This window comes from Lissotriton helveticus, chromosome 6, assembly GCF_964261635.1.
Source record: "Lissotriton helveticus chromosome 6, aLisHel1.1, whole genome shotgun sequence".
Taxonomy (NCBI): domain Eukaryota; kingdom Metazoa; phylum Chordata; class Amphibia; order Caudata; family Salamandridae; genus Lissotriton; species Lissotriton helveticus.
The window spans coordinates 585,216,177-585,231,896 of NC_136067.1; the positions used below are offsets into that span (position 1 = coordinate 585,216,177).

The 15,720-nt window shown below is 46.4% G+C and overlaps 1 protein-coding gene across 2 annotated transcripts in view; it reads left to right on the forward strand.

Moving 5' to 3' along the window:
- The window catches only part of SMAP1 (small ArfGAP 1), an 870,387-nt gene that overhangs the window by 691,603 nt on the left and 163,064 nt on the right, over positions 1-15,720 (forward strand). For both annotated transcript variants that reach the window (XM_078648020.1, XM_078648021.1), the window contains one exon: positions 3,438-3,565. In XM_078648020.1, the coding sequence (XP_078504146.1) occupies positions 3,438-3,565 (128 nt within the window). The remainder of the gene's footprint in view (positions 1-3,437; positions 3,566-15,720) is intronic.

Sequence of the window (15,720 nt, forward strand, 5' to 3'; positions counted from 1 at the left end):
GAAATGCTGGCCTCTCTCTGCCAAGAAATTTCGTTTTTCTGACAGATGATGGTGCTCCCCCACGGCACAGGCAGCCGTGTGCATAATGTTCCTCGAACGCCTGGAGCTTTTGGGAAACACTCGACGGTTCTCCGCCTTACTGGCTTGTCATGCAGCGCATTCCGCCTTCTTGCTTTAAAACTAGCCCGACGCGTTTCAGGGATTTGATCCCATCTTCAGGGGCAGCCCACAGTGAGCACTCGTTAGGCATCTTCAGTTTCACGGATTCAAATTATGCAAATCACCTGATGGGCGTAGGCTCGATTCCGTGTCTCATCATGCATTTCTGGGATTTGTAGTCCGTCTTGAGTGCCATGTTTGTTCCACTTCTGAGTGAAGTCGAGTGTTCACTGTACATTGGGGCAAATGTTCATATCCTTAAGTAGGTCGCATGACGGTTTTCATGCGCTGTCTTCACTTCTGGAGTTCCGTGCACACCTCCAAACGGTTTGGAAATGCTGGCCTCTCTCTGCCAAGAAATTTCGTTTTTCTGACAGATGATGGTGCTCCCCCACGGCACAGGCAGCCGTGTGCATAATGTTCCTCGAACGCCTGGAGCTTTTGGGAAACACTCGACGGTTCTCCGCCTTACTGGCTTGTCATGCAGCGCATTCCGCCTTCTTGCTTTAAAACTAGCCCGACGCGTTTCAGGGATTTGATCCCATCTTCAGGGGCAGCCCACAGTGAGCACTCGTTAGGCATCTTCAGTTTCACGGATTCAAATTATGCAAATCACCTGATGGGCGTAGGCTCGATTCCGTGTCTCATCATGCATTTCTGGGATTTGTAGTCCGTCTTGAGTGCCATGTTTGTTCCACTTCTGAGTGAAGTCGAGTGTTCACTGTACATTGGGGCAAATGTTCATATCCTTAAGTAGGTCGCATGACGGTTTTCATGCGCTGTGTCTTCACTTCTGGAGTTCCGTGCACACCTCCACATTTCCAAACCGTTTGGAGGTGTGCACGGAACTCCAGAAGTGAAGACACAGCGCATGAAAACCGTCATGCGACCTACTTAAGGATATGAACATTTGCCCCAATGTACAGTGAACACTCGACTTCACTCAGAAGTGGAACAAACATGGCACTCAAGACGGACTACAAATCCCAGAAATGCATGATGAGACACGGAATCGAGCCTACGCCCATCAGGTGATTTGCATAATTTGAATCCGTGAAACTGAAGATGCCTAACGAGTGCTCACTGTGGGCTGCCCCTGAAGATGGGATCAAATCCCTGAAACGCGTCGGGCTAGTTTTAAAGCAAGAAGGCGGAATGCGCTGCATGACAAGCCAGTAAGGCGGAGAACCGTCGAGTGTTTCCCAAAAGCTCCAGGCGTTCGAGGAACATTATGCACACGGCTGCCTGTGCCGTGGGGGAGCACCATCATCTGTCAGAAAAACGAAATTTCTTGGCAGAGAGAGGCCAGCATTTCCAAACCGTTTGGAGGTGTGCACGGAACTCCAGAAGTGAAGACACAGCGCATGAAAACCGTCATGCGACCTACTTAAGGATATGAACATTTGCCCCAATGTACAGTGAACACTCGACTTCACTCAGAAGTGGAACAAACATGGCACTCAAGACGGACTACAAATCCCAGAAATGCATGATGAGACACGGAATCGAGCCTACGCCCATCAGGTGATTTGCATAATTTGAATCCGTGAAACTGAAGATGCCTAACGAGTGCTCACTGTGGGCTGCCCCTGAAGATGGGATCAAATCCCTGAAACGCGTCGGGCTAGTTTTAAAGCAAGAAGGCGGAATGCGCTGCATGACAAGCCAGTAAGGCGGAGAACCGTCGAGTGTTTCCCAAAAGCTCCAGGCGTTCGAGGAACATATATATATATATATATATATATATATATATATATATATATATATATATATATATATATATATATATATATATATATATATATATATATATATATATATATATATATATATATATATATATATATATATATTTTTTTTTTTTTTTAAGAAAAGTGATAATGTACTCACAATGACTCAGCACTCTCCCTACAGTCCCTCATGCACATCACTCATACAGACACACCACCCTGCACCTGCAGACGCACTCTGCTTCATTCACTTTACACTAAAACAAGCACACCACTCACCCTGCGTTCACAAGGGCACATCACTCATCCAGGACATTCACACCACTCACTCTGCACTCATGAGGCATGCCGCTCATTCAGTGAACTCGTACAATCGCACATCTCACTCTGCGTTCACACAGGCACACCATTCACAACACTCACGCAGGCACACCCTTCAGCCGAACAGTCTTACCACTCACTCAGTGGACTCTCATTACTCACGCTGCACTCATACATCGACACTGCTGACCCTGCACTCATATAGTCACACAACTCACTGCACACACACAGGCTCGTCACTTATCCAGTGGACTCTCATTAGTCCCCATGCACTTCTACATAGGCTCCACTGACCCTGCATTCCTATAGTCCTACAACTCACTCTGCAGTAGTACACGCACACCCTTCACCCTGCACTCATACAGTCTTACCATTCACCCAATGAATTCTCATCACGCACCCTGCACTCATACAGACACTGCTGACCCTGCACTCATATAGTCGCACAACTCACTCTACAGTAGTGCACTCTGCAGTAGTACATGCACAGCATTCACCCTGCACTCATAGTCTTACCATTCACCCAATGAATTCTCATCACTCACGCTGCACTCATGCATCGACACTGCTGAGCCTGCACTCATATAGTCGCACAACTCACTCTGCAGTGGTGCACTCTGCAGTAGTTCACTCTGCAGTAGTACATGCACAGCCTTCACCCTGCACTCATACAATCTTACCATTCACTCAATGGATTCTCATCACTCACCCTGCCAAACAAGTTTCAGGTTACTGCTTGTGACAGAGCACCACCAAGTCTGCTGTTAAAGCAGCTCAGTGGGGTTTTCTTCTTATTATTTATTAGTAGGGCATCGCCCACTTTGCACTTTAATACCAACTGTCCCTGCACACTGAGCTCCCGAAGTGAATGCTTTAGTTCACTATGCCTTCGGACCAGGATGATCATCCTATTTATCACCTCATCTCTTTTAGGAGTAAGTCTGGGAATTTGATGACCATCAACCGTATACACAATGTAGAGAGGTTATGTTAAAAAACGTCCCTGTTTACCTTCTCTGTAGACACTATGAAATGAATGCATGAAATGTGAATTCTAAAACATGTATCTTGGCATTTTGTTGGTTGTCAAGGCCCCATGGTCAACTAATGCCTTTTTTAAAATTCTACCAATGTTTTAAACTGATGTGTAAAGTTTTTGGTGTGTTGTATGTGTTCTGGCATGGGTTATAATTCTCCGTCACATCGTTTATGTGCTTTAATTTGTAGATGGTCCAGCAGAAGCACATGTTACAAATGGAAGTACCACTAGTGCAGCTTCACTGAATGATGACTTGGACATATTTGGTCCTATGATGTCTAATCCTTTACCAGCATCCTCCGCTCCCACAACCCAGGTACGTTTTTAAGTTTAAAAAAGCAGATAAATTTTTTACCTGTAGTGTGCATATTGTGTTTTTTAGTTTCTTTAAAGTTTCAGCTTCTATAATACTTGACTAGATGGTGGTGGTGTGAAATAATAATTTGCTTTTATATGTCATAATCTTAGTTCAGTTCATAATCTTTATTTCGGTCACCAAGATCATAAAAGACCTTCGACCGGGTCAACCTGCTTAGTGTATCTGATCTCTGCTTCATAGTGTTTGGCCTGAAATTGCATATAGATCCTGGTTGACGGGTTTTTTCTCCATAGTGATTGACTTTTTCTTAGCATGTTTTAACTTAAAACTTTAAAAAATCATCTCTAGTTCCCCTTTAACTATTTTGACGAGCTAGTGTCATTTTGCTCCTAAAATGTTTATCTGTTTTTCTATATTAGATTGGAACTTGTATTGTGTTGTGCTATTTACTTTGAAATTGTTGATACTGCTTGAACTTAGCGCTACTTCTCGGGGGAGGGGGCGGGGGTGTTGTCTACTAATTGGGTCATAGCTACCAGGAGTTGAGCAGAGATTCTCACAGGACTGTGTTTGACCTAACAGCAGTGGTGTTATTGAATTGGTATAGGTACCCCCTCCGAAATTTAGGATCACATTTTTTACACCAATGGTTGATTCACCTTACTATAAAGTTCTTAAATAGGAACAATGCTCTAAATGGTCAGAGTGCTTATTGGTTAGCAGCAGTCAGAGCAGGTACGGCTTGTTACACTTATTTTTATGGCGTCCATTCTGCATTGGTATCACCTCTCAGCGCCAGTTGGATTAGGTACCTTTTGCCCTTGTTCCAGGATTCTGTTACAGGCCAGAGTCTGGTTTTGTATGTGGATTGTGGTACGTAGCAGACAGTCTCACGATATCTATATTTTCTTACTGCTAAATACATTTAATATAGGTTGGGAGGGTCTGGGGATCAAGCCAAGATAGTTGCTAACTTATACAGTCCTGTCCTTGCAGACTCATAAACTCGCGCCACCAGAGGCGCCTGTGCACGGCTCCTGCTTCTCAGAGTCCGAGAGACTTGCTGCTGCCAGTGCCAGCAGCTGCTCTAGTTCATAAATAGTTAATCTGTTATGTTGTAATGGCTGCTCTCAGCTTGTGGGCTGAGTGAGAGTGCGGCAGCGCTAGGCGGCTACAATGTAACAATGCTGGCTCCAGGCTGTCCACGGCGCTGTAATTTCCTGCCGCGCCACAGCTTAAGTTTAACACGGGACACAGTGGCAATTAATAAGGGGGGCGGGGCCGCCCTCTCAGCAGGATGCTGGCTGACACAGCTAGGCACTCACCACGGGCGCCAAGGTATATCCTCGCCCGTCGCGGCATTTACACTGACTTCAGGACTTGACTTGGATAAATTTAATTCATGAGGTGCGCGGCCACACGTAGCGCGGGTCGGGCGGACTGCAGACAGTGATGTTAGCTGCCTCACATTCCGCGTTTATAGAGGGCAGGCCGCGCGGCCTAATTTTGCAAGAACCTGCCGCGACCGGACACACACCGTGGCCGGAGGGGTGCTGCACTACAGTCTAGCAGCCATGTGAATGACGGGGCCAGAGCGAACTTCGCACCTCATATCTGTCCTATCCTGCAGTCAGGTCGCTACGCTAGGACAGGACAGGCCCAGGAACTAAATTAATAAAGGCAATGCCGCCCGCCAGCAATTTTATTTCCGAGCAGCCGGGGCCAGCCAACTCGAGGGCACTGGTGGAAGACAGGGCCCAGCCCTGCTGCATCATGCAGTCACAGGAGATCGCGGTCCGGTGAGAGGGCCCGTCCTCACTGGCATAGGGAGTCACGCCGGCCGGCTCAGTAAGCATGGGGCAGAGAAAGAACAGAACAAGCCGAGAGGATTTATTAATTTCTCGTCCCTCTCCCCCCGGCCCAGGCCCCCCACCCCACCGAGGTTGGTGTGACAGCTTCTCTCTATGGGAGGGAAGGATCGGTGCACGGACAAAGGGTCGAGGAGAGACGCAGCTTACTGTTGCTCCTCTCTAACTCTGCAGAGGCTCGTACTTACGAAATGTAATAATAATTGCTCATGGAAACGAAGGGTTTCTTATGCCAAAGAAACTAGCGCCACAACTACTTTTAGTAGATGTTCCCGGGCCTTGTCAGGTCCTCATTCGATTGTCCCAGTCTGACAGGATGTTTCTTTTCCTGCCTGCCAGCCGGGCCCCAAGGCACCGAGGAATTCGTTGCTGTTCCTCTGCGCTCCCTGATGCATGGCCCATAGTGCCCACACCGCCAGCGCTCGCTCCGCACTGCGCACATTAACACTTATATACCAAGGAAAACTCATGAGACATATTTGTGGGAAAGCAAAGCAGTGCTGCAGGTTTATTTCGTACAACAGGTAGCTGATAAGGTGGGTCATCTTACAGGCGATCCAATGCGGCAGCCCCTCGCTGACCCGCATGCCTAAGGAGCCATCTTGCACGGCGAGTCGATGCTCTGACGGTGCCATTACCATTTTATTTCGTTATACTCCCGCCCCCCCTGTCAGGGCGGAGCGATGAGGCACACCCCCGGTCGGTTCAGGCCCCCCGACCGCCCGAAGGACTAACGGGGCGCCGACGCTGTTTCCTGGAACCCCCTCGGCTCCAGGTTCTTGGCTCAGGCACCCTTACTGTGCCAGGCAGAGGTATTTAGACTGTATCCTTCTGCCGCAGAGGTACCCCTACTGTCCATCTGCTTCCAGATCGCCCTGTACTCCGCCACAGCTCTGGAGGAGGCCTCCGTCGATGACAGAGCCCCCCACCCACCTACCTACTTTTGGTCGCTGCTTAGTGCACCTCTATCATAGTACCCTTCACCACACCACTTATGGAGATTTCTTAGGACGGTTCTTAGGACACGCCCTTAGTTACATAAGCCGCACCTCTAATGGGGATTGCTTAGATACGGATCTTAGGCCACGCCTTTAGTTACATGAGCCACACCTCTTACAGAGACCTTGGCGGTTAGTTGTTTTTGTCCGGACATATTATACGGGGGATCGGCAAGTGACTATTTGCATTAATATCCCTGCTGATAATGGAAAACCAGTGATATTCGTCCAAGCGAAGTGGTGGGCTTATGAAAGTCCCTGTAGTTGAATCATTTACTTGCCACATGGGCACAGCTGTACCAATCATGACAGTGAATGTCCTGGCAAATCACTGCAAGATCATTATTTGAGATTGGTTAGAGCACAAACTAGCAGATGCCCGTAACCGACGACTGTCATTCCCAGTTCTCTGTTGTATTGCGGTATTTCACCTCAAATTATACTGTATTTTCCCTTGTCACCTGCACACTGTCGTACTGTTTGCTACCTCCTGTATTTCTTCTACTCACAAACAATCACTCTTACCTCATGTAACTTGCTGCTTTTGTACTTTGAGGATAGAGTGCTATTTCAGAATGTTGGCACGTTCTGTTGAATGATATTGCATTAATATGTCAAAACATCCGAAGTGGACAATCCTGAAAGTGATGTGGTTTTCTGCATAATACTGCAGTGCCTTTTAGGATTACCTGTATTAGTTAGACGCATTTGGATTTATGCCTGCAGAATTAATCACCCTTTAAAATTATTTTTCCACGTGTCCTACACCCTAGCTGTCCGTTGTCTTAAATATCTGTTATGGCTGCGATCACCCACCAGATCTATTAAGTTTTATTGCTTGAAGTTACTTCGTATAGTTGAACTTCACAGCAGATAGATTTTATTGGAAGGGAAGTGTAAGTGTAAAAGACGCTGCGATGGTTTAAGATTTCATATCTCACTCTCCATCATACCGATGAAGGCTGTATCACAGATGTGCAGCTCAGCTTACAAGATGTGAGTCAAGGCATTAATTTAAGGACCAAAACAGTGAAAGTGGACAACTTTGAAGTGATGAAAATTATAAAATTTGCACACCGAAGAAGTAAAGAAGCGTCCAAACACCGTGGATTAACGGAGGTTGCAGGTTTAGTACTGCGACGCATATCGAAGTCACTAAAAAGACATTCCAACAAGTTTAACTCACGATAAAAGCCTACACTTTGGGTTCGCCGTTCTATACTATAAACTATCGAATAGTGTTCTGAAAACCTTTTACAGCTGGCGCTTTATAGCTACCAGACGAGTCTCTGTTTGTCTCGCTAATTTTCCCTCACCCTCAGGATGGAAAAAAGATCTTAACTCTGAGCTGGACCACTCTTCGCTACCTTTATTGTAACTTCAAAGGGACTCAGTATTGTAAACAACCTCTTGCAATTTCAATAATTTAATTTGCACCTATTGCACAAATCACATCAGGCCCACTGAACATCTGTTTTTGGTGGTCTGCCTATATTAGCTGGAGGCTTCAATACAAATTTAACCGCATCCTGCTCTTTGCTTTCATGAGCAGGATGGGTATTTATTTCTGCGCTTTTATCAAAGGGCTTATGCGATTTTTGAAAGGGCTTCCCTACCTATTTAACAGCATCCTGCTCATTCACTTCATGAGCAGGGTGGAAGTCATACAGAAAAATATAGGACAACAGAGCATTAAAGTAGATCATAATAAGGATACGGTTCTAAAGATAAATCAAGCAATTGAGTACTGGGGAAGCGTTGTTGCTGATTTTAATTATATAAACGTGCTAAAGATCAGCTTAAAGTTAGATTATATTGCAATGAATGAAGCTTTGTGAGTCACGGGCAAAGAGTAAATCACAACTAAGTCAAAAAACGGGTTTGATGGAACAAAGTTTAGAAATTCAGGTGTAACTCACAAAAAGAACATCCTTTAGAAGTCAGGTTCTGGGGTGGAACGTTGTTGTTAACCGGCTCGACTTTAACTTTATAATATTAAGTGCATGCTGTCCGTGAATGACCCATCGACACACAGTAGTTCCCCTTTCGTATCAATGGCTGGTATGACAATGTGTGTTGTTTGAGAGCACGAAACATCGTTTTAGTGTTGCGCGTGCTAGTAACTACCAAGTAAGTTCAGAAATTTCATGCATCACGGAGCAACTCACTAAACGGCATCAATATCTGGGCGCCTAGTGGAGTATCCAACATACATTCCACACTACAAAAGGCTACGCCTTGTGTTCGCTGTTATATACTAAACCACTTACAGCTGGCTCAAATAGCTCACAAAACATGACGCAGGTAGGGCACCGGTGTACCCAGCCTACCTGACTGATCGGCACCGATACTGAGGAAAGTTACCTTCCCGAGCAGAAGAGAGACCCAAGCCGAGCCCGGCACGCGAGCATCCAGCCGATACGGTCCCACCAACCGATGAAATCCCGCACCCTGAAAACGGAGCCCTCAAAATGAGACGGCACGACACACGACCACCCCACAACCGCCAAGTGGCTGCATCAAGCACAATCCACAAGCACAAAGCAATCCGACTCTGCCCCAAAACAAAGCCGGACACTCATCCTGTAGCGTCGCCATGGCATGACACATGCCCACCCCACAACAGCTAAGTGGCTGCATCCTGCACAATCAACCAGCACAGAGCAACCAGACTCTGCCCCCAAAACACAGCGGGACACTCCTCCCGCAGCGACGCCACCAGCAGAAACCAACACAACCGTTACCCTGTGGTGTCTAAATCAGTCTCTCCCTTCAGCTCCCGCATGGCTGTCGAGGCCAGAATCTGCCACGTGTGGCGCGTTCATAGCCCTGGCATATCTCGTAGCGAAATTCAACGACCGGTGGGTGCCCCTTCAGGGTGGCCCCCTCTGCGTGGCCGAATCCCACCAAATGTCCAAGCGACAATTGAACAACCCCGCCAGACTCCGCCACACAAGCGCATCAACCAGACGACGCTGGGAACAAACCCATGATGGCCGTGCATCGTGGCATCACCAAACGCGCAGTCACAACCACCGCGTGAGCCGCCGACAAAGCGCCGCGAGGCATGTGGGTAGCCGACACCCTAATTATCTGCTGACAAGATGCAACACGCAACCCTACACCGGAAAAAACTCCACAATGGCCGTGCACTGCGGCCCCACCAAACGCGCACCCACAACCAACACGCGAGCCGCCGGCGAAGCGCACAACCACCGCGTGAGTTGCCGACAAAGCGCCGCGAGGCATGTGGGTAGCCGATATTCCAATTATCTGCTGACGAGATGCAATACGCAACCCTACACCGGAAAAAACTCCACAATGGCCGTGCATTGTGGCCCCACCAAACGCTCACTCACAACCAACACGCGAGCCGCCGGCGAAGCGCCGCGAGGCACCTGGGCAACCGATATTCCACTTCTCTGCTGACGAGATGCAACATACAATCCTACACCGTGAACCAACTCCACAATGGCCGTGCATCGTGGCACACTGACGCGCACTCACAACCAACGCGCAAGTCCACTGCATAAAGGCACAAGCAATGGCACTACGACTGTCGGGGTTCCCCGGGTGCTCGCTCCACCCACCACCGTGGCACCATTGTGCACTCCCCGTCCCCAAACACCAGGCAGCACCGAGAGATGCATGCAAAACGCAAAACGACCATCACCCGAATTCTTCACCCGCCGCCTCGGGAGCCGGACATGCCTAAGCGGCCCTGCACTACGGGCGAACACATGTCCAAGTCAAACCATGGGCGACCCCAAGGAACAGCCCGCCCTCAATCCTTACTGCTGGAGTTCGTAACTATCATGGACATAGCATTCCAATCCCATTGCTGACCGATGGTCTGTGGGCAAAACATGCGTCTCACCGGCCCCACTGCTATCCCCGGGAGACGCGCTCCCGTGTCCAACCGGTCCCAGCCAGCCTGCAGTCAACAGCAAAGAAAGACCAATCAGAACACATCAGTCGGTTTCAAACAAAGTGAAATCCCATTCCTAGCAAACAAAGTGAAACACTATTCTCAGTATGTCAGCAGCAACCACCAATCAAAACTAGGAATAAAAGACACAATTCGGCCGCCACCACTGGTCCCCCGTTCCCAGCCCCTCGCGATGCGCCCGAACCGCCCAACATCAATGCCGCCTGGCATTGTAAAAACGCATTCAATCGCATCAATGACGGCGTCACCAAACAGAGGAAAACCTGCTCTCCAAACTCTGAGCTCCTCAAGCGCCGAACGCCGCCACACCAAGCATTGCCGGCACGCTCTCCCTCGGCCCCCCAGACCATTCAACCGCCGCTCTGCATCGGGGACAACAAACGCAGGCCCCGATCACCGTCACTCACCGCACGCCCGTCCAGGCAGGCAACCCGACGCAAGACCAGCGAGGCAGGCAGGCGCAGGACGGCCAGACAGAGGCCGGGACAGGAACAGCGCCTGAAAAACACAGCCGCAAAACCGATCAGCGCAGAGCCTAGGGAACCAGGCGCGGGAAAGAGAGGCCGAGCATAGTTGCTGGGCCTGCTTTATACTCCCAGGAATGCCCGCCCCTTTCCCCAGGCGAGCCCTCCCTATTGGCTGTTGGTGAGGAGGGCGGCTCAGAGGGGTTGACGCGCTACAAGCTCTGCTCGCCCGCTGTGTGGTACTAGGGCGCTGTCCCGCCCATGCTCCCCTGCGTGTCGCGCGGCAGCGGCAGAGTTAAAGGAGGAAGCCGGTGACAATCGATCACCTGTTCACCTTCTCATGACCTGGGCACATACTGTTGCTGTGCCCTGCCCAGCCAGTCAGAGCTCAACTAGTGCCCCGGGCCGGACTCACCACGCAACCGTGATTCTGACAGTGAGAGCAGGTGGCACAGGTTGAGGCTGCAGCACGGCTGGCTGCCTGACTCTTAAGAAGAGACAGGCTAACGATCTCTGCTGTGACACTCAGGCAGCTCCTCTCAGTGGTTCATTCTGACTATCAAGAGACCACACCAGGTAAGTCAGATATTCATTTAATAATTCGCTGATGAAACTCAAAATCTTTATTAAGAGAATGGGGAGGGGGCCTCCAGCGCAGCATAGCACTTAGTAAATGGGTACACTGAAGTTGTCAGTTTGTGCTGTAAATGCAGGCCATCTCTGAGTTTTGTCTGCACTAATAAATCATCAAACTGCTAGTTTGGTTAAAGGGTTTAAAATCCTTAGTTGTCAGTGGTACTACAAGCAGCAGCCTTTATTTTCCCAGCACTGTGAGACTTGCTTAGTCAGAGTTAAGGCAGATGATTAATATCCCTGCTACAGAGCTCTCATTTTTGTCTCATGGCTGTTTTCACTCACTATTAAGTAGAGCAGAGAGTTTATATGCATACTGCAAAGAAAGTCTAACAGCATATTGTATTATAATGAACTGTATTATATGTAGATAGCTCAGTGGGTTGCTTCTTTTGTCACAGAGAACCCTTTGATTGTTGTGGTTCAGCCGCACCTGAAGCTGAGGTTGGGGTGGAGGTTGCTGATTTATTTAAAAAAAAAAAATAATAATAATAATTGCTTTAAAAGCACCTGCTACGGAGTTCGAATTTCGTATTGCTGAACTCAGGGTGATTTCGGAAATTTGTCTGTTTTCATGGACTTCGTTGCATAATTTGGCCACAAGAAGTGCAGCTCTGTCATGCATTTAGTTGTTAAATGTCTTTTGTAAATCCACCGAATCTATGAAAATGTCACACATAAGCAATCTGAAACATTAGCAGCTTTGCTCAAATAAATGTAATTTCTGACATTTATATGATTCCCTCGTCTTTTACTGCTTGATTTTGCATGCGAGAAAGTGTCACTCATAGTCGTTGAAATGTCACTCATAATTACAGTGAAATTATGAAAATGTCACTCATAGCAATCTGAAACCTTGGCAGCTATGACTTAAACAGAAACTTTCATCTGCAAAACCTATTGGCATCGAGGGCCGCACGAAAGTAAATACAGGCGGATAAACTTATAAGCGGACGTGTGGAGCTAAAATAACCCTCCATTACAACTGACATCATCAGACGCGTTTTGTTTAAATTCAACATAAGACTATATATATCACCCTTGCACGACCGTAATTATATTCTGTTAAAAAAGGTTAATAACTTTTGAACGTATTCATGGCCAAGGCGAATCATTTGTAATGTTTCCTACGACTGACTCACATCTATCTCGAGTAATTAGGTTACATTTTAAAATGTCATAACGATTTAAATCTATCATTTAAAAGTCAAGCTATTATATTTGAATGTATTCTTGTTATCAGGACCTATATTTGACAGCAGAATTTCAAAGCTCACACCTTGTTATTTCGGGGAGGTCCACGTTATCGAAACTCAATTTGATGTGTGATGTTATTACAATCAAAATGAAAAAATGTAAAACCGCTGTGAAGCAAAAACACCTAGCTATATTTTCAAGCTGTAAATTCGCTTCTCCTATTTATTTCAGTTTAACGGCTACAGCTAAGCAAATTGTGATGTCCTCTGTATTAACACAGCTGCACAGCAGATCAATTAATTAATCGTCCTATAAAACGGGAAATAGTCAAATGAAGTGAAGAGGGGTTTTGCAGCTGGTGGCAACAAAAACGCGTTCTTGAAGTTGTACGTCTTGTCCAAAGCTTAGACCTACACCCCTGGAGAACTCCCAACCTGAATTTGACTGAATGGTGACCAACCTGGGTTTATGATCATTAATGTCCAGTTATTTACCAGATGCCAGTATCTGCATTTTCTTTCAGCAGCGTTTGGACAAAGACTAGATTGTAGATTGCGCCCTACAGTTTACTTACGTCCCTCGCCACTGCTAAGGCTTTTTGTAATATGAACTTTTATTGCAACTGAATTAAAACAGCCAATGTTGGTTTGATGGATCTGCACTGGTAATGCAGATCAGTGTCCTGTAGCTCTTTAGCTCATCTCCCCATCTTGGACAAGCAAATTCCCAAATTGTCAATATATACAGGGATAGAACCATATTTTGACTATTTGTTTTGTGTTTAATACAGTGACTCAGCTTTCTGCCTATAACCATCGTTTTACATTTGTGCACACTGGCGAAAATCACCCTTAAAAAAATGAAGTGCAGTCAAAAGCTTTGAAAGACTATTTTTTATAATTCAAATTGTGTTGTTCACATATGGCAGTATTGGGCTGGGAGGCAAGCATGACATGACAGCGGATAAACTTTATCAGAATCCGAGATATCAAGAAGTTGGTTATATCTCATAAGTCCCAATGTTCATTCTTAGTGCACTCTGGGCCTGATTAGTACCCCAAATTCTGACTCGTAGTGCAATGCAGTCGGACCTCCTTTACCAAAATTCATCATGAGTCACAAATTGCAATACACTACGATTTAATGCCATCATAGGGATGTTGGCCTGCTTGGACCAGTAGACCATCATGTCTATAGTCAGATTTAAATAAAGTAAATATAATTTTCTAATGCAAACGATTTTTTTAAAAGAAATCAGGACTGTGTTTAAAAAGAAAAGTTTTTTTGAAATGTTTGAGAGTTGGCTGTGATCCCTGGACTTGCCTACTTCCCAACATTTTGTTTACATTCTTAAAGGGGAAGAGTTCCAAAAGGAATTCTTCCCTTTTCCAAAAGTTTTACTACACCAACTCAAAAGTCAGTAACTTTTAAGTTTTTTGCGGCTGGATTACAGTTGCAGAACATTGATACATACTATAACGTATTGCTATTTGGGAGCGATGCCCTAAGCACTCCAATCCAAATAGCGATTTGTTATAACTTTCTAAACCCATATTACTAACATGTTACAGAATCGCAACATGGGCTTAATATGTTTAAAAAAAAAACATTTTTCAGTCACAAACTGTGTGAGTTTGCTAATGACCAGCTTTGTGGCTGCAAAATGGCTTCTACATCAGTACCTCCATTCTTTATCTTAATATCAGTGATGATTTTCCTTCTAAAATGAATGCATGTCCATATATTAAACAGGATGAATGGCTTCTACTAGCCCAAGATGAAGGCCAACAGAAGTAAGCATGTGTCCCCCTCCCCACCTCTGAATTTTTCAAGCTGGAGCGCGACGGTACTCATGGCTGCCAAGGGCTGATGCCGTTTATGTACCTGAGGCTGATTCCGGGGCTTGTTTTCTGCTCTGTCCTTTTCTTACCACCTCTGGTTGCCTCGAGATGTAACACGCCTACTCTGGCACTCACGGATGTGTCGGGCAGGAGCGTGCCCTGGCAGGCGATCCCCCCTGGGTGAGGCGTGGCTCTTTGCTGTGGTGGTAATTAATATTTTATTGTATTTTTAGCGGCGGGGCTCTGCTTGCGCCCTTGCTCTGTTGCTGCGATTTGGTTGATGGTGCCTTGCCTGTTTTGGTAACGGTAACCTTTTGGAAGGTCTTTTGGTTGGTGGGTGCTAGACATTTTTTTATTTTTATTAATATATTAATAATAATAATGAAGGGCATATTTAAAATAATAGGGGATGTGTACCTTAGATGGTATCAGTGTTACAGTGGGTGCAATTACCAGTGTATTCATATCCTTGGTTTCAGAGGACTTTCCTGAAGTGGATCTGAACTATTGGTACAGAATAATTATGTTGCTCTCCCAAAAACTCTTCTTAGACCCCTGGGGCATAGGGGGAGGGGTTGCAACCCCTCTCCTAATTCCATCTGTCATTCTGTGCTACGGAGAATTACAGCCCTTACTCGTGGGTTTTTGACAGCATGTAGAGTTGGCCTTCCCAAGAAACCTGTCAAAGGTATGTCTGAGTCCCAGTTGCATTTGAATATATTCACAATGGAACTGGTCACCCATGGCATAAGCTGAAAACCAAGATCATGTTAAACATGCGATTATTCTTCAGTGACCGCTGGGGGTAATGGACCCACTTACTTTGCTATTGTGATCTAATATGTCATTCCTACCTGCAATACGGTAGAGGGTTTTCTGACTGCTATAGTGTATGGCAAATATGCCTGTAAGCTAAACAGCAGCAAAAGACTGGTTACTGCACTGTCAGCAGTTTACCAAATGGTCCCCCTCAAATTATCCAGTTCCTCAGAAACCAAGCGACCAACCTTGGTGGCAAAACGTTGTTTCGTTTGCCTAACTTCATGCTGTCCTTGTGACAAAGCAGGTTTCTATACTCCTTTAAAAGGAAATACCTAAATAGATTTGTGGATTACCTGGCCACAATGCCAGAAGTCTCCCTTTTTAGGTTTTAGTAAATCAGACATGTGGGCAGGATATGCCACCAGAATATAACAGAAAAT